The sequence below is a fragment of the Carassius auratus genome, chromosome 23, assembly GCF_003368295.1.
Source record: "Carassius auratus strain Wakin chromosome 23, ASM336829v1, whole genome shotgun sequence".
Classification (NCBI taxonomy): Eukaryota; Metazoa; Chordata; class Actinopteri; order Cypriniformes; family Cyprinidae; genus Carassius; species Carassius auratus.
Window position 1 is genome coordinate 12,140,093 of NC_039265.1, and position 20,221 is coordinate 12,160,313.

General features: G+C 41.1%; 1 protein-coding gene across 1 annotated transcript; it reads right to left on the reverse strand.

The window, feature by feature from the left end:
- Window positions 1-8,251: 8,251 nt before the first annotated feature.
- Window positions 8,252-18,410, reverse strand: LOC113040879 (carcinoembryonic antigen-related cell adhesion molecule 5-like). Its single transcript, XM_026199078.1, has 9 exons — window positions 18,406-18,410; window positions 15,745-15,854; window positions 14,829-15,131; window positions 13,951-14,274; window positions 11,485-11,790; window positions 11,108-11,404; window positions 10,847-10,954; window positions 10,681-10,730; window positions 8,252-8,272 (listed from the first exon to the last, which is right to left on the reverse strand). The coding sequence occupies exons 1-9, from the start codon at window positions 18,408-18,410 to the stop codon at window positions 8,252-8,254; spliced, it is 1,524 nt and encodes a 507-aa protein (XP_026054863.1).
- Window positions 18,411-20,221: the final 1,811 nt, after the last annotated feature.

A 20,221-nucleotide genomic window follows, 5' to 3' on the forward strand; every position in this document is an offset into this window, starting at 1 on the left:
CCGGGAGTTCTGGTGAGAGTACGTCGGGATGGGGTCCGTCTTCTATTAGTAGCCCCGTTCTGGCTGGGCCGAATATGGTTCTCAGATCTAGTCTCACTCCTCGACGGCTCTCCGTGGGAGATACCGATCAGGAAAGACCTACTCTCATAGGCACAGGGCACGATAATTCACCCTCGCCCAGAGGTGTTCAAGCTGTGGGTGTGGCCCCTGAGGGGGCACAACTGTTAGCAGCTGGTCTCTCAACCTAGGTTGTTGAGACCCTCCTCCAGTCCAGAGCTCCCTCTACGAGGAAACTGTACGCCCTGAAGTGGAAACTTTTCACTTCATGGTGCAGAGATCGCCACCTTGACCCTGTTAACTACCCAATTGGTACAGTTCTGGAGTTTTTACAAGCTAGGCTCTCTGCGGGGTTATCCCACTCCACCTTAAAGGTGTACGTGGCGGCCATAGCTGCTTTCCATGTCCCTTTCAATGATCAGTCAGTGGGTAGACACCCCTAGTTACACGTTTCCTCCGCGGTGTGCTGAGGCTAAGACCTCCAGTACGGTCCCGTGTTCCCCCCTGGGATTTGGTTGTGGTTCTAGAGGCTCTCTGTAAAGCTCCCATTCGAGCCAATACAAGATATCTCAGATAGACATCTGACACTTAAAACTGCCCTGTTACTGGCAATCACCTCACTAAAAAGAGTTGGAGATCTCCAGGCCCTCTCGGTGGCCCCTACTTATCTAGACTTTGCCCCTGGTATGGCCAAAGCATTCTTATACCCTCGAGCGGGTTATGTTCCAAAGGTTCCCTCTGTAACACCACAACCTATCGTACTGCAGGTCTTTTGTCCTCCTCCCTTTCGGGAGCCAGACCAAGAGAAGCTAAACTGTACGTGTCCAGTGCGAGCACTGGACGCATACGTCCACAGAGCTGCCCTGTGGAGAAAATCCGACCAATTGCTTGTTTGCTACGGTCCTACTAACAAGGGTTCTCCTGCCACCAAGCAGACCCTTAGTCGTTGGATAGTCGAGGCTATCAACGTCTCTTATGAGTCCTCTGGTCTTCCCCCTCCATTGGCTCACTCTACTCGGGGTATGGCGACCTCCAAGGCCTTCTTAGCAGGTGTGTCCCTCTTGGACATCTGCAATGCTGCGGGGTGGTCCACGCCCTCTACATTTGTCAGATTCTACGATCTTGATATGCGAGCCGTTCCGGGCCCTTCTGTTCTCTCGCCTTAGCTGTGCTCTACGGATACACACTAGGCAGGGATTTGGTAGTCTGGCAGCGTGGGCACATCGTTCCCCAAAGCGCTTCGACGCAGCTCGAGTTCCTGAAAAGGAACGCCTCAAGGTTACGTATGTACCCCTATTTCCTTGAAGGAACGAGACCCTGGTTTGCAGAGCCATACTGCCGGCACCCCTGCCGGCGCTTGCTTCCCTACTCGAAGCTGAAGCCAGCTGCACGGCACGTGCTTATATAGCTTCCTGGTCGCTACGTCACCCCGCTCTGTGACGCCAAGCCCGTCCATTGGACAAGATTGCACACGATATTCAGAGTCGGTCTCGTCAGGGACGTTCCCCCAAAGCGCTTCGACGCAGCTCGAGTTCCTGAAAAGGAACTGGATAAGTGTTTATGTACTTAGATGCTTGGGGTGAATTTGGTTTTAGTTTTCTACAAAACTATACAGTAGAAATATTTGAAACCTAATACAGTAATGGTCAGATTGACTGTAAAACAGAAATAAACTGAAAGAACGAGCAAACCTACGTATAAAGCAAAGATTTTTATGAGTGCTTTAAAATGGGACATGATGCAAAGTGCTAATGCACTTAGATGCCTGGGGTTGATTTTGGCTTTAGTTTTCTCCAAAACTATACAGTAGAAATATTTGAAAATTAATACATTAATGGTCAGACTAACTGTGGATAGGAATCCACTGAAAGATCGAGCAAACCTGTAAAGCAAAGATTTTTATTAGTGCTTGAAAACTGGATAAGTGTTTATGTACTTCGATGCTTGGGGTGAATTTGGTTTTAGTTTTCTCCAAAACTATACAGTAGAAATATTAGAAACTTAATACAGTAATGGTCAGATTGACTGTAAACAGAAATAAACTGAAAGAACGAGCAAACCTATAAAGCAAAGATTTTTATGAGTGCTTGAAATTGGGACATGATGTTAAGTGCTTATGCACTTAGATGCTTGGAGTTGATTTTGGCTTCAGTTTTCTCCAAAACTTTACAGTAGAATTATTTAAAAATGAATACAGTAATGGTCAGATTGACTGTAAACAGATATAAACTGAAAAAACAAGCAAACCTATAAAGCAAAGATTTCTATGAGTGCTTGAAAATGGGACATGATGTAAAGTGCTTGTGCACTTATATGCTTGGAGTTGATTTTGGCTTTAGTTTTCTCCAAAACTATACAGTAGAAATATTTGAAACTTAATACAGTAATGGTCAGATTGCCTGTGAACAGAAATAAACTGAAAGAACGAGCAAACATATAGAGCAAAGATTTTTTATGAGTGTTTGAAAATGGGGTAATGGTGTAACAGATGGAATAAACTTTGATTTTGGCATGATTTTGCCAATGATTTTTTCCAATACTATACAGTAAAAATAATTGAAAATTAACGCAGTAATGGTCAGAGTGACTGTGAATAGGAATCAAGTGAAAGAATAAGCAAACCTATAAAGCAAAGACTTTTTATAAATGTTTGAAAATGGGACATGGTGTTAAAAAGCTTATATGATTAGATTCTTGGGGTTGAATTTGGCTTTAGTTTTCTCCAAAACTATACAGTAGAAATATTTGAAAATTAATATATCAATGGTAAGAGTGACTGTGAATAGGAATCCACTGAAAGAAAGAGCAAACCCATAAAGCAAAGATTTTTATGAGTGTATGAAAATGGGTAACGGTGCAAGTGCTAAAATGCACTTTTCTGGAGTTATTTTGCTATTAATTTTCTCCAACGCTATACAGTAAAATAACTAAAAAAATTAATTCAGTAATATTCTGGGTCACTGTTAAAAGTTATCAATTGGAAAAAGGAGCAAACCTTTTAAGGAAAGCATTTTATGAGTAAGTGCTTTTTATGAGAAAAAAGTGAGAATGCACATTGACTTTTGGAGTGATTTGCCTTTAAATTGTACAAAAATTGTATAATAGTTTTAACTTGAAAATAAATACAGCAATAGTCAGGATCACTATTAGTTGAAAGGTATACACACACAAACAACACACACATACGCATTACATATTGTATCAATGTTGATATATATATATATATATATATATATATATATATATATATATATATAAATATTTAAATATACATTTTATATATATAAAATGTGTATATAATATATATATATATATATATATATATATATATATAATATATAATGTATATATAAAATATATATATAAAAAATATAATATACACACACATATATATATATATATATATATATATATACACATTGATAAATTATGCATATTAATGTAAAATAAAAAAAATTTATGTACAAAAACAATGTATTCACAAACATTAATTCAATGTTCAAGTCATTTAAAAAAATGCATTATTTATATCATGACATGAAATAGCAATACATAAATATTCTGATGTTCCTTTAAGTTCTTTTTATGGGTTAAATTACGTTTTATGCAGATTTTATTTCATTTATTTTTTCTGGGAGGGGGTGGGCACCCGTGAACTATTGAAAATATCAGAAAAAGTATAAAGGAAACGCCGTTACGACAGCTTCTTTACATCTATTTTGACAGCGCCATGCACCCGTACCGTCAGTGCACGATTAGACGCACAAACAAAAAAAAAGTGCGGCTGGCTTGACCGTGTACTTTCAAACCGCGGCTGGCTTGACCGCAGTTAAATTTCTGGGTGTAGCTATATCGCATGGTTTTAATAATTCTCGGAGCTTTCAAGTTTCTAATGAGGGAAATTCCTGCATTAATTTAACATAGATTTGAATTATAAAATAAATCAACACAAACTATTAGATTAAATCTGTCATTCGAACCCAGTCTTCGAACTCTCTCGGAGCACGCTTTTCATTAGCGATGCGCTAATATCATAATAGATCAGTTCACATGCAGACGTATAGCCCAAATCAACCAGACCACAGCAGATCTCGCTCTGACTCAGAAACTCAGAGATGTCACTGTGTCACAGTGCATGAAGACCCTCATGTTTTTCCACTCACGAGCCTTCTGAAAATCCACTGCAGGAAAAAAAACCCTCAAAATCGTTTCATATATTATGGAAATCACCTGTTAATTGCATTATTGCAACATTATTGTCTGTACTAAAGCGACCTGCGTGCGCTGCAATACAAAACTCACATTTCGATCGTGACAGCTGACAGAACTGTCACTTGACTAATCAGGTAATTGTTGCATTATCACAAAAATGTATAATTGGAACTGTCAAGATCTTGGCAAGGAGGAACTCAGGTGCAGACAGGATTTACAACACAAACAGGTTTATTTACAAAAAGGGGAAAATAAAAACCCACGAGGGGGAAAACAAGGACTAGGACAGATACAAAAATAACTAAACAGGACTGATAAGGCAAGATAAACAAAGACTCAAAACTAGAGAACACTGACTACAAATAAACACTCACGGTATACAGGACACAGTATCTTAAAGGGGTTACCAGGGTATTATCACGAATCACAATACTTAGGGAACAAATCTCAAGTGACGAACAATGAACCGACGCAAGACAGAGCACACTAGGAGATCTAAATAGGGGGAACAATCAAGACACGACAGGTGGCACAGATGGGACAATCAAGACACGACTAGGTTAACAAGGGGGGTGGGGCAAGGGAACGAGACAACACAAGCACATGGCCCAAAGGCAAGGCCATGTGCTTGTACACAAAACACGGGTCTGTCATGATCCTGCCTCAAGACTAGGAAAAATCAAGGACACGAGGGCAGAATCATGACAGAACCCCTCCCTTAAGGAGCGGCTTCCAGACGCTCCTCAAGGGAACATCAAACACGAGACATGACTGACATGACGGACTGGGACACCGACACAAACCAACAAGACATGACAAATAATAACAAAGGCAGACACGAATACACGACGGCAGGGTTAGGGTGACAAATCAAAAAAAACAAACAGGGAAGGGGAGGAGGCGGGACCACAAAGTTCATGGGGGACAGACCAGGGTGAGTGGGTGGGGCAGGAGTTTTAGGAGGACAGGACGAAGGCTGACGACGGGGGGTACGGGCAGGTCTGGGTGGTGAGGGGTGGGGAGGGGTCTTGGGACAACTGACAGGGGGCATGATAGGAGCAGACAAGGGACGCGGGGCAAGACTTACGGGACGCGGGGAGACGACAGCTGGACACGGGGGAACAACAGCTGGACACGGGGGGACAACATCTACTGGACACGGGACGACAACATCTACTGGACACGGGACGACAACATCTACTGGACACGGGACGACAACATCTACTGGACACGGGACATCTACGGGACACGGGGCAACATCTACTGGACACGGGGGGACAACAGGACACGGGACATCTACGGGACACGGGGCCACACCAACAGGACACATGACTGCATCAGCAGGACACGGGGCAACACTCACGGGACACGGGGAGACGACATCTACGGGACACGGGGAGACGACATCAGGGACACTCGGGATTTCTGAGGACAGGGTCTGAGGACAAGACAGGACTGACGGGGACTTCTAGGATACGGACAAGACTAGACAAATAATCAGAAAAGGCTTTAGCCGCTAAGACAATTGGCATCTCCTTACGAGATGAGACACACTGTACTAAAGTCTTTGCTGCAGAGTCGGCCGCGGCACTCTCCTCCGCTCTCACGACTGCCGACTTGCATACAGCCCTCTTCTTTGCCGGCTCGGGCACGCTCACCGCTGCTGGGTCGGGCACGCCAGCGCTCGCCGCTGCTGGCACGGGCACGCCAGCGCTCTCCGCTGCTGGCACGGGAGGAGACAGGGTCACAGGACCGGCAGGCCCCCTCTTCCTCCTCTTCCTCCTTGGGCGCGGTGCAGAGGCCACAGCTGGGTCAGAGGCGGGTTGGGGGAGTTTGGTCTCGGGCAGGGCAGTCTCGGACGCCGAAGACTCTGAAGTTGACTCCCATGAAAACCGTCTCCCTCGTTTCATGGGGAGACTGCTGGCTGTGGAGGGCACCTCAGGACTCTGGGAGGGGCTTGCCTGATCCCCCAGGGTTGCCACGGCCAGGACACGACCTCTGGGATTGCTGGCAGCTGGGTAGGTGGGGGGACCTCGGTGGCTCCTCCTCTCGACCACTTGCTCCGGAGCGACCTCCCCTGGTCCCCCGGAACACCACTAGGCGAGAGCCCTCATAACCATCCCGCTTGCTGGCTGATGATAACCAGAATTGCCTCCTGTCTGCTGAGTTCCTTGGTGGTCGGTTCATTCTGTCACAGGACCGGCAAGGAGGAACTCAGGTGCAGACAGGATTTACAACACAAACAGGTTTATTTACAAAAAGGGGAAAATAAAAACCCACGAGGGGGAAAACAAGGACTAGGACAGATACAAAAATAACTAAACAGGACTGATAAGGCAAGATAAACAAAGACTCAAAACTAGAGAACACTGACTACAAATAAACACTCACGGTATACAGGACACAGTATCTTAAAGGGGTTACCAGGGTATTATCACGAATCACAATACTTAGGGAACAAATCTCAAGTGACGAACAATGAACCGACGCAAGACAGAGCACACTAGGAGATCTAAATAGGGGGAACAATCAAGACACGACAGGTGGCACAGATGGGACAATCAAGACACGACTAGGTTAACAAGGGGGGCGGGGCAAGGGAACGAGACAACACAAGCACATGGCCCAAAGGCAAGGCCATGTGCTTGTACACAAAACACGGGTCTGTCATGATCCTGCCTCAAGACTAGGAAAAATCAAGGACACGAGGGCAGAATCATGACAGGAACACCTTTTAAGTGTTTTAAGTCATTTGGTACTCGCGCGCTCCTGTGTTCTGATTGGTCAACTAACATAGTTTTGATTGGTTGTTCCACACACAACTTCATGGTAAACAATGCATTAGCATCTTTTTGGGGTGAATTATGTCTTATTCCTCTCACTGCGAAGCAAAAGTAAAATAAAAAAACTTGAACAGTCTCGCTGCTTTTTCTTCTGTGTGTGTGTATTCAAGCCGCGCGCTTCAGTTTGAATCTGAATAGCGTTCAGCGCGGGGGCGTGGTCACATTAGATATAATGAAGGGAGACGTGAAAAACAGGCATTGCATTGTTTTCATATGGATTACATTATCACAGAATATCTGTTAGCAGCACTTGTTACACTTCATTTTAATGACGTGTTTGTAAATTAAGATCATCAGCTCAGACAAAGGCTGCAGACAGCACACATACTGATAAGACGCTTGGGAGAAAACAAAGTCAGAGTTTTGGTCAGGTCAGAGTTTTGTTTCTCCCAAGACGGTAGGCGGAGATTATTATGCAAAGTGTTCTAGTGATAGAGATGGGCAAAAGATTTGAAATCTATATATATATATATATATATGTTATAACGACTAGTTTCAGCGATTCAGAGTCGACTCCTTACTTTAGAAGCCAATAACTTTATAAATCGTGTACTTTTTGGTTTAATTACTTTGCACATTGTTTACACTGATGGACAGCTACATCATACACTGTAATACAGGTAATTTTTGATTTCCCATCTGTGTGGCTCTTTAAGCACTTGCACAGCAGGATATTTAAAACGTACAAAAGTATTTTGGCTAGATGGCAATAAATCTACTTCTCCAGTCTTCAAGCACACACAAAACAATAGCCTAAACAGACATAGTGTTTGAGTAAATAAAATGCTACTATTCAAACAGTTATTTGTTTAGCCTTGCTTTGTGGATAAGCGGAGATCTGTCTCCTCCAGGCTGTGCGCGCGCGTCAATCTGAGTGGAGGCGCGTGAAGTGACGAGATTTCGCAAGAGCTTGAGGATCCAATGGCGTTACGAAGTTTTACAAACTCATTTAAATACTTATCATTGGTTAAATATTTCGAATACCCTGTTTTTTAAAATAATAATAACGAATTATAATAGAGATATTAATTTTGGATAATTTTAACATTTTAAATAAACATTTTCCTATTATATTTTGCCTCCAGCTTCAAGTGATGAATACTGTCATCCTGTTCTGAAATAATTTATATATTCAGAAGCTAATCCGCAGATGGCACTCTCTTCACACGGAAACAATAACCGTATTTTCAACCAATACAGCTGATACTTTTAGACTCACCTTCATGAACTCACAAACACATGATATTTATTGTTTACTTGAGTTTTTACCTCACTTTTGAACTTATAAAGTTGTGAGAGAAAAATGTGCGCTTTTTTTATTCCTCGCAACAAAAAAAAGGCGCGCAGTGAAACTCTGCTCCAACGGTCTTTTTGAACTCGATTAAAAAAAATAATAAATATAAACAACAAAACATTTTAATATGAATCATGTTATAAAATACTTTAAAACACTTACTATTAAAACACAAAAATCTGGAGATATTTCCTAGTCTAAAATATTTGTTGTCAAATAGGCTTAGGCTATTTATATCCACGAAAATGAAAAATGTTAAATATTTATGTACATACGTAAATATGGAGAGAAGAAGATATAATAATTCATATACAATAGGCTACCCAAGATGTATATAGTCTAGTAATATCTTTATGATATAAGTTCCCATGTTATTAGTAGCAATTTATATATGGTATTATAAACAATGTAGGCTACTTAGTATATTATAGCCTAAGGTTTGTATATAGGCTAGTTTTTTATATATACAACTTTAATAAACAAGCTATGTACAAAAAAATATGTGTGTATATTTTTATGTTACTTTTCTAAATACATGACTATCTTTTATATTTCGTTATATAAACATGCACTGACGTGTTTTTAGAATAAATATAGGATACCACATCAGATATCTATTGGCTTATCTATGGCATAATATGTCGAAAAATCTGTTACACATAGACTACAATAACACACAGATAGGGCCTATATGGAATCTTGTTATAAAATGACAATGTTTCATATATGGATATTAGTGTACAGTTGTACAGTGTAATTTATTTGTGAAAATAAATATTTCTATTCTCTTCATCCCTCTGTGTTTTTTATTTCATTTTTATTTCGATTCGGAAGATAACTGAGCCTTTAAATCTAACTTGTAGCTGTTTTATGAGGCATAAATAGTCCTCACTTTAGATGAGCTCACAAAAATAGTTAACTGACAAACTGGTAAATGTTTTATAGCTACCTAAATTAATCATGAATTAGAGTAGGAATAAGTGTTAATAAAGCCTTTATTAACACACTGAGTACTTGTTACTATATGCCTGAATAATAAGATGTATAAATGTACATTCAAATAGTTTATTAATCACTTACTTACACTGTCCAAATGATCTCTTGAACCACTGACAACTCCTTACTAACTGATATGTAAATATTATAATGCTTAATTTAGAAATGATAAATTGATTATTAATTATGAAACTATGTATTAAGCTTGTTATATACATGCTTATTAATGAAGAATAAAGCATTTATAGCTGTGTTTATAAACTGCTTACTAATGTCTATTAATGTTGGTACAATGCTTTATAAATAATGAATTAACTATTTACTGATGCTTAACTAATGATTCATAGCATGCAGTTATTATAAAGTGTTACTGGTTGTATTTGATATATTTTTAAACTGTATTCATCTGTATTATGTCTACTCTTAGTGTTTAGTGTTATTTGTATGCACCAAGGGTTTGAAAGTTACACAATTTCGATTCTCTGTATGTATGTATGTACTGTACATGTGGAAGAATTGACAATAAAACAGACTTGACTTGACAATGCTTAATTATATTAGTTTAATACCAAATACTACAACAAAATGACATTTTAAAAATAATTTCAGAGAGAAATAAAATAGCATTTATCATTTTCATTTAGCTATACTGAAGTACCAAAACAACTAAAACTAATAACTAATAAATATTTAAAAATATATTTATTTTAGATATTTAAAAAAAATACTGCTATTAATAACAATAATAGCAAAACCACAAGAAAAACCATAAACAACATATAAAAATTCAAACATTCAAAATATCAATAAAAACTATAATAGTATCTTATTCATGCAAATATATAACTGAATAAACATTACTAAAATGTCTTCACAATGCAACTTTACATGGTCATGAAGAAACAATTTAGTAATTACCAAGTACGGTTAAGAATTAGAAAATATAATTCATTTATTATACAGCTAGAGTAAGTGGGAGTGAAAATGATAGAAAATGTGTACAGACAAAGGGAAAGTTTAAGAGAAACAATTTTTTGCCACAGAAAATAAAACGTTGTTGGTCACTGTGTGTGTTGAAAATGTGTGCGTTTTTATCTTTCTGCACACTCTTCAGTGTTTGTGTCCATCTGCGAGGATGTTTTGTCTCTAAGATGAACTGTAGACTACAGTTGTGTACGTATCATCCTGCAGAGATCACACACACACACACACACACACACACATGTTAAACTCTCTCACTCATGATATGGTTATACATATGTTCAATGAATAGTTTACCTCATCGTCTGGGCTCTGGATCAGTCGGCTTCCTCTCCTTTGTTTCCTTGCTGTAAAATAAGAACAACTTCAGATATTTATTCTAGGTTTGCTTCATCTTGAACAGCCATCAGTGCAATCTAAAGCACAGCTGATGTTTCTCACAGTCCAGTGTGTGTGTTCAGACCTCTTTGGTTAAATCTCCGGTAGATGCATCCAGTCGCCAGCAGCAGCATCAGACAGATCAGAAATATCAGATAGTACAGATAATCGAGAGGATTTATAACAGCAGAATCTGAGAACACACGGGAAAAATTCAGTTCACGATCACGAATGTCCTCATTTATGTTAACAGCAATGTCTCAATGTAACACTGTCAAGCTCAAAGAGAGTCATGTATCACTGAAATCATTTCAGTCTCATCTGAACTAATCTGAGGTGTTTTCACCTGTAAGAGTGAGATTGACGTGTCTGGATTGTTTGCCGTTGACTGAGCACACATACAGTCCTCGGTCAGTCTCGGTCAGGTTTGAGATGTGTAAGAAGAGATTATGAGGAGAATCTCTGATGGTCTGGAATCGTCCGTTGATCTCCTCAGCGTCTGAAACCAGCGTCTCATTCACAGCTGCTCGCTTCCATTCAAAGTGCTCCGGTCTGGTTTTGGGATCTTCACAGGAACATGGAAGAATCACGGATCCTCCTGGATGGGAGCTCTTGGTGATGTGATGTTTGGATAAAACACAGCCTGCAGGAAGATAAAGAGACTCAAGAAACACTGACTAAAACACACTGAACTTGAATCATTGAGTTGATTAAGAGTTTCACCTTTAACGATGAGTCTGGTGTCAGCGGATGTTTTGTTGTTAACTGTGCATCTGTAAGTGCCCTGGTCATCTTCAGTCAGGTTGGAGATCAACAGAGACAGATTTGATGGAGTCGTCTTGTGAAACGTGTGGACTCTGTCTTTATACCGCAGAGTTTGACTGGACACTTCAGTCCCACTGGACTCTACATAGGTCCATCTGAAGTGCTTAGGATTGGTCTTTGGGTCTTTACATGAGCAGGACAGAAGCACAGAGTCACCCGTGTACTTGGTTTTAGGTTCCCGCTCAGTCTCTGACAGTGTGCATCCTGTGAACAGTGTGAAACCTTTGTGTTATGGATACTTTTCTTTTGCAGGACACACTGAAGTACTGAATTCAGACAGATGGATGAATAGTTTAACCCTTTTAACCATTTAGATATTCTACACATGGAACTTTGGTCTGAAAACCTGCAATAGTGCAAATTACATCGTTAACCTAACGACAAAAATATGTTCAAACAATGTTTTGCTAATCATTAATTAATTATCATAAAAATCTTATTTCTGACAGTTCTTTGAACAATCCAGTTTTTTGGGATTTTTTTTTTGGGGGGGGGGGGGGTAACACCTTAAAATAAAACACACAAAAACAAAATCTACTTTGAGTGTAAACTAAATGAGCCAATGCTCATTGGCACACAATTATTATTATTACATCCAGCTGCAGCTGATCACAGCGTGAGTATAAGGAGGCAGCAGGTGCAATGCATCCCAGGTTTTCACTTCGGAGCCGAGCGACAACAATGTTCTGCTCCATACAGTGTCTTCAAGTGACTATGAGTTCAGTGCGCTCATGGAAGCTTCTGGTGTTAGTCTCCTCTGGCATCTCCGATCCAGCTGAGCAGCCAACAGAACATGCTGGGCCCTCTTCAAAGAGCGTACAACTGGTATCCTGCTGGACTAATTCAGATGACCAGATGTCGATCACTGCATCGGAGGGAGATATCATTACAAGGTCCTGCCCTTCAGGCTGTCCCTGTCTCCTCGTTTCTTCACGAAAGCCACAGATGCAGATCTTGTTCCCTTCAGATAAAAGGGTGTTCGCATAATCAACTGTCTTGACAAATGGCTTATACTAGCACAGACTCGAGATCAGTTGTGCGAGCACAGGGACCTAGCGCTCCGGCACCTCAACCTGTCAGGTCTTCGGGTCAACTGGGAAAAGAGCAAACTCTTCCCAATGCAGAGGATCTATTTTCTTGGTATGGAATTGCATTCAGTTGAAGAGACAGCACGCCTCAAAGAGGAACATGCGTGGGTTGGTGTTGACCTGCTTGAATTTGTTCAAGGGCAGGACGGCGGTCACACTGAAACTATTTCAGAGGCTCCTGGGGCATATGGCAGCTGCAGCATTACATCGCATCATACGGCATTTACATCACATGCTTTTGCATATGAGACCGCTTCAGCACTGGCTTCATGGCCTAGTCCAGAGGTGGGTGTGGAAGCATGGCACTCACCGGGTCGTGCTGTGGTGTACACGGAGGCCTCCACCACCGGCTGGGGGGCCACTTCCAACGGGCACGCAGGGTCGGATGTATGGACAGGCCCCCATATGCACTGGCACACAAGTTGTTTGCAGTAAGCTTTGGCTTGGACTTTCTCAAAGAGTGCTTAAAAGACAAGCATGTGCTGGTCCAAATGCACAACACAGCTAACCGTTGCGTACATCAAATGACAAGATGAGATCTCTTACTGCCAGCTGTTTTACTCTCTGACCAAGGGAACATTCAGGTGACACAGCTGGCCTGCACAAGGATGTGTTTCCCCCAGTGGGCCTGACACTGTGCAAGGTTGAGGGTAGACGAGGAGCAGGTCTTGCTTGTTTCTCCGTATTGACCCACACGGACATGGTCCCCCGAACTAGTGTTTCTCACAGCAGCTCCGCCCTGGTGGATTCCTCTGAGGAAGAATCTACTAACTGAGAGACAGAGTACCCTATGGCAGCCACATCCAGACCTTGAAGAAACTTCATGTCTGGTCCGTGGGCGGGACGCAGAGGTTCTAGTTGACCTACCCCTTCACCTATCCCAATTGGTCAGTCAATGATGTGACGATGAGAGGGACCGACTGAAAGGGAACGTCTTGGTTATGTATGGTATGCAATGCACCTGCTGCTTTTTTATACTCGCGCTGTGATCATCTGCAGCTCGATGCAATAATTCCAAGCCAATGTGCATTGGCTCATTTAGTTTAAACTCGAAGTATACTGGTCTATCAAACTGATATCCCAATTCATCGGTCATCTGATGTTACATATGTAACCGAGAGGTTACTTTAACAAAAAAAAAAAAGAAAAAGAAATAAAAATGATAATAGTAGCTCAATGATATTAAACTAATTCTAACTTAATACAAAAACAAATTATGCACAGCATCTTGTTGCAAGCAAAATTATTTGAATGCAATAATTAATTATTTCTTTACCTTTAACAGTGAGTCTGAAGCTCTTGTGTTGATTCTCTTTACTCCAGCAGGAATACAGTCCTTCATCTTCCTCAGTCAGGTTAGAGATCAGCAGAGAGAGGTTTCCTGACTTTATATCAAACATCTGAAATCTGCCCTGATAGAGTCGACTGAGTTCAGCAGAGTTAATGTTCAGGTTTATTTCTCTGGAGTTTGGTAATTTCCATCTGAACTCTGAATCTGGTTCATGACGGCTGCTACATTTGACCAAACAGGACAGAAACACAGATTCCCCTGAATATCTGCTGATCTCCACTGATCCTTCATTCCCTGATAAAGAACAACCTGCAGACACAAATCAGAAATATTTTGTTACTAAAACCTTAGGCCTTTTCTAATAATTTATAATTATAAACCCTATAAAATAAATGTTTTATGTAAAATATTATTTTCTTAAATACTCTGTTTTGTAAAGTATCTCACACTTTCCCAGTTGACTGACAGTAAGAATTAAAAAACTTTTTTGTATTACAAGTTTTCTGAAATGTTATATTTAAATATGCAAATGAAGCATTATCTAATTAACTATATATATATATATATATATATATATATATATATATACACACACACACACAAACACACACACAAACACACATATAATCCTGCTGGAGAAATGGATTGGAGTTGAAATCTACTCACAAATAGATAAAGTACAATAAAATCAACACTTAGAAGAAGAAACACTTTTTTAATGTTTTCTCTCCATTCGTTTGAAACAACACTTAAGAAAAGCCAAATAACCCAAAATCTCAAAAGTGACCAATAAAAGTTTGTGAGGTCTCGTCTTAAGTGTCTTATGTTTGGTTTGTATTATTATGAAATTGAACATTCCTCACCTTCAACATATAGATAAACATAGCGCTGTTTGTCAGTCTCTGTTGTTTTACACAAGTACATTCCTGCGTCGTCTACATTGAGTCGAGTGATGGACAGCGAGAGATTCCCCTGAATCTGAACTCTGTCTTTGTATCGCTGACCCTTAATAGCGTCCAGAGGAGACACTGAGTAATGAAGAGTGAGGGTCTGAGAATCACCAATCCACCACTGGACTTCAGTGAGATGTGAGTTTATATCCCTGCAGGGCAGCAGCACAGACTCTCCTGGAGAACACGTGATGTATGATAACACTACTGCACAGCCTACAAAAACACAAAACATCTGCTGAAACATCTGTATTTCTCTGTGCAAATATGATCATCATCTCGTTTTTTACAGAACAAATATCTGAATATTCTTAAATCACAAATGTCAATGTGTGCTCTAAATGTAAATGTCTAATGCTGTGTTTGTACTCAGACGTTGAAAATACAGTATTTGTGGACATGATTCGGTGTTATCTGCAAACTGCCACTTTTTATGTGTTTTTAATCAAGTGGTATTGCAACGGATTGTTTTCTGGCCTGTATCCTGGAACACAATTAGTTGTGTCTGAAAATACGACTTTCAACTGATCTCCATTCATTTTTAATACATTTTACATGAAAACAGCTTAAGTGGAAATATGGATCGAAAAGTGCTGTTGTTAATCTGTACTTTTGTCTTGTATTCCAGTGCAAATTATGCAATTACAAAAGGAGTAAAAATACTTAAAAAAGGGTTTTTTTTGTGAAACTGATCAAAATTAAATAAGTTTATGATTAAAACAAGAGCATATTTCAATTGTTTAACAGTTCAACAATCTACTTGCATACATAAATATAACTCAAATTGTCACTGACAATAAGTCTCTCTCGTTCTGTTGATCAGTCGTACCTGTTGTGAACTGAAGTCCAGAGAAGAGCAGAACAACACAAAAGCACATCACGTCTGAAGCCATGTCTCTCCGTCTCTTCTTCCTCTGAAGGACAGTTGATGTTTCATCTCTAAAAAAAGAAGAAGTAAAAGAGATATTTATATTAATTCCATCACCACATCCTGAGAAGCTGTGGCTCTCTGTTAAAATGCTGACCGGAGAAAGAGGCAGTGCACATAGAACAGGATACATACACTCAGAAACAGCTTTTCAGACAAACATTTTCTTTATTTGTCAAAAATGCCCAAAAAATATTACAGCGCTTGTTTGTAGAGCTGCACAATTTGGCCAAACATTTTGTTTTTATATATCAATATAACTAACAATAAGTACATTGATTATCATTACTAAATAAACACATTAAACAAAATAGGAAAGTACTACTGTAATAACAATATTTGACTATAATATACAAAACTGAAAACAAAAATGCCAAAAATCTTTGTTGGATATCAGGTTTGTAAAGAAGCTCAAACATGCAAAACTAAATCACATGTGTGCTATGTGGAAAATTAATTAATTGCACGGACTTATTATTTTGTAGCACGTGTGTATTTTGAATGCACTGTAATGTAAGTTGCTTTGTATAAAATTATCTTTTAAAAATGTACTTTTAAATTTAAATGCATCATTTAAGTCAGAAATATGGGATCAATGTACATCTGAGTAGCAAACGGTGGCATTGTTTTTGCAAATGTATCATAATCTTGAAACACACCATTAATCTAAAATAAAGCAAAACGAATAGCTTGCTTCTTGTTTCTTCAGAGAATCCACAAACTGATTTCATGGAGCTGTTAAATGAAGTACAAAGGTCTCCTAAAGCAGGAGTGTATGAGTCCCTCTAGTGGCCAACAGATGAAACCTTTATTTTGTTCCTAGAGTTAGATATGATTATGCACCTTTAATACAAGCTTTCAATAGTGTGACAGAATTACTTCAGCGTGTTTTTTTCATGATCTATCTCTAGAATGACTGCGATCAATGTGTGTTTAGGTCTGATTTTCTCTCCATTGGGTCATATCATTGTTTGGTGCCACTGTTTTCGTTTTTAACTTGTACAGGTGTGGAGACACTCACATTGATGACGTCACTTCCTGTCATGTGATAATCCCAGGTATTTAGGATACGTGTCAGATATATGCAGAAGAGTGGGTAAATTCTCTGCATCTCACTTCTAGAGTGTTTGAAGAACAGAAACAGTGCTGTATTTATTTAGTCTAAACCAGTGCTTAATTTGTAAATTGCGAGGTCCGGGAACAAAGCGGGGTAACGGATCCGGATGTGATTACAGGAGGAAGAGGTAACGGAACACTCGCGCAGACACATTGCTGGACCAGTTTAAGTGATTTTAAGAGTGTGGAAATGCATGGGAATGCCATGCGATTTTAAAACAACAATTTCCAGGACTAAAAACTTTTTGAAAAAGTTGTTGAATTTTATTTTTCAAATCTCTGTGTAAAAGAGTTATATTTAATCAGGTCCTAAATTTCTGGGTGTAGCTATATCGCATGGTTTTAATAATTCTCGGAGCTTTCAAGTTTCTAATGAGGGAAATTCCTGCATTAATTTAACATAGATTTGAATTATAAAATAAATCAACACAAACTATTAGATTAAATCTGTCATTCGAACCCAGTCTTCGAACTCTCTCGGAGCACGCTTTTCATCAGCGATGCGCTAATGAAATTGATCATAATAGATCAATTCTCATATACTGGCGGTCCATTTACCCAAAACCAAAACAAAACCACATCGGTTCAGTTCACATGCAGACGTATAGCCCAAATCAACCAGACCACAGCAGATCTCGCTCTGACTCAGAAACTCAGAGATGTCACTGTGTCACAGTGCATGAAGACCCTCATGTTTATTCCACTCACGAGCCTTCTGAAAATCCACTGCAGGAAAAAACAATGCAAAATCGTTTCATATATTATGGAAATCGCCTGTTTATTGCATTATTGCAACATTATTGTCTGTACTAAAGCGACCGCGCTGCAATACAAAACTACTAAATAGAGGGGGAAAGAAAGAAAAGGCAGAAAAATCAATAATTAAACAACACTGCTTGTGTTGTATCAGACAGGTGCAACTAACATCAGGCTATATGAAAAACAAGCTCAAATGGAGTTAACAAGGTCTTTGGTCGGCGTATGAGGAGATCTATGTTTTGTCTGCTGTGGCGGGGGTGGGGGGGGTGGGGGCGTGGTTTAGCGAAGTCTGCAGCGGGAGAGAGAATCAGGAGACGAGCGGTAAGTGAGTGGTAGGGGCACAAACTATCAACACCTGTTTCTTGTTTCAGTAATTGGCGCGGAGAGAGTATAAAACGCCAGGAGAGACAGAAGCAGTCGAGAGAAAGACGGACTGCTGACGTGAACCGGAAACGGAACCGGAACGAGTGAACCGGAAGTGTTGTGCGATCGTGTCTGTGTTGATGTCAGAGTAAAAGTCACCATTGGTGTTTGTAAAGTTTAAGTTTTATTTTGAGTTAATAAATTCGTCAGCAGTCCAGCCGACCCCTTTGTCCTCTTCCTTTCCTCCCACGAACTTACTACACTGGTGCCGAAACCCGGGAAAGAAAGAAGGAGTGCCGCCGCTATGCATAGTCCTTCCTCTACGCCATTTCGGACGTTATTTCATCCCTCGTGGCCCTACATCAGGAGCAACACCAGGCCCTGCTGGCCTTGAGAACGGATCAGGAGCGGCGATTCCACGGCATCCTTCAAGCCCAGCAGGAGGACTGCTAGAGGTTCCGGTGCCCACTCACTTACTCCTCCACAAGATGGGACCACAAGACGACCCAGAAGTATTCCTAGAACTGTTCAAGAAATCAGCGGAAGCGTGCGGCTGCCGCAAGTGGCTACTGGCCGAGGCGAGTGACGTGGAACACATCATTGACCTCGTGGTGCTGGAGCAATTCATTGCTCGGCAACCGAAGAAGACAGCCGAGTGAGTCCAGTGCCACCATCCCACGTTACTGGACTGGCCATCCATCAAGCAGAGAACCACATGGTGGCGTGCCCAGGGGTCTGCAAACATCTCTCTCTCTCCCTCTCTCTCCTCCCTGTCTCTCTCTCGACCTGTCCCTCTCCCTAGGTCCCGTCCACCCGGCCCTCCTTGTGTCCCAGAGGGGACAGGGGACAGGCGCTTCTGTTTCTCCACTCTCTCCGCGCCAATTCTCCAATACACTCCCTGCCACTGCGGTGGCCAAACCTCAATCCATCAAAGCCTGATTCAACCAGGGGCATTGGATACAAGCCGCGTGGTTAAGGTGCAGTGCGTACACGGGGATGTGGTGGAGTATCCGGTAGTCCCAATTGTTATTCAATTCCGGGGACAAAAGCATAGTGTGGAGGTGGCGGTTAGTCCCCACCTCTGGCATCCGATAATTTTGGGAACGAATTGGCCCACGTCTATGGGGTTTTATTGTGGTCGTTGTGTGCGGATGCCTCTTAAGGAAATAAGGCATGGATAGAGACCGCGCGGGTGCAGGTGGGAGAAACTGAGCCAGGACCACTGGGTTCTGCTTCAGAGGAACCGAGCGAAATCGGGAGACTTATTCTCTCGGAGCGTGATGACTTTCCTCTGGAGCAGTCTCAGGATGAGACATTAAAACACGCTCCATCGATGGCCAGCCTCTCCAACCTGCCCACCTGCTAACCTATCCGTATTTTGCCATTTTAAATGATCGGTTGTATCGAGTGACCCAAGACGTTCTGACAAAAGTAAATACAACCCAGTTGTTGATTATGAAGAGCCGCAGGGAAATGCTTTTCCATGCTGCTCATTCTAATCCTATGGCGGGCCATTTGGGACAGGCAGCAACACTGAATTGCCTCATGACCCATTTCTTTTGGCCGGGCATTCACGACAACGTGCGCAGGTGGTGCGCATCTTGTCTGGAATGTCAGTTGGTAAACCCACCGGCCGCCCCAAAATCGCCTTTGCGCCCTCTTCCCTTAATGCAGGTCCCCTTCGAGAGAATTGGTATGGACCTCATCGGCCCATTAGAGCGATCTGCACGAGGACATCGCTTTGCATTAGTCATAGTTGACTATACAACAAGAAACCTTGAAGCAGTGGCCCTCCGCAACATTTCCGCTAAGAGTGTTGTGGATGCCCTGTTTCGTCTTATCTCCCGGGTGGGGGTTCCGAAATAAATCCTCACCGATCAGGGCACGGCGTTTATGTCACATACGCTATGCGAACTGTACAGATTATTGGGCATTAAATCGATTCGAACTAGCGTCTATCACCCACAAACTGACGGCCTGGTCGAACAGTTTAATCGCACACTTAAATCCATGATCCGTAAGTTTGTTCATGAAGACGCCAAGAATTGGGATAGGTGGCTAGAGCCCTTGTTATTCGCTGTGCGAGAGGTCCCACAAGCCTCCACGGGGTTTTCCCCCTTTGAGCTTCTCTATGGACGCC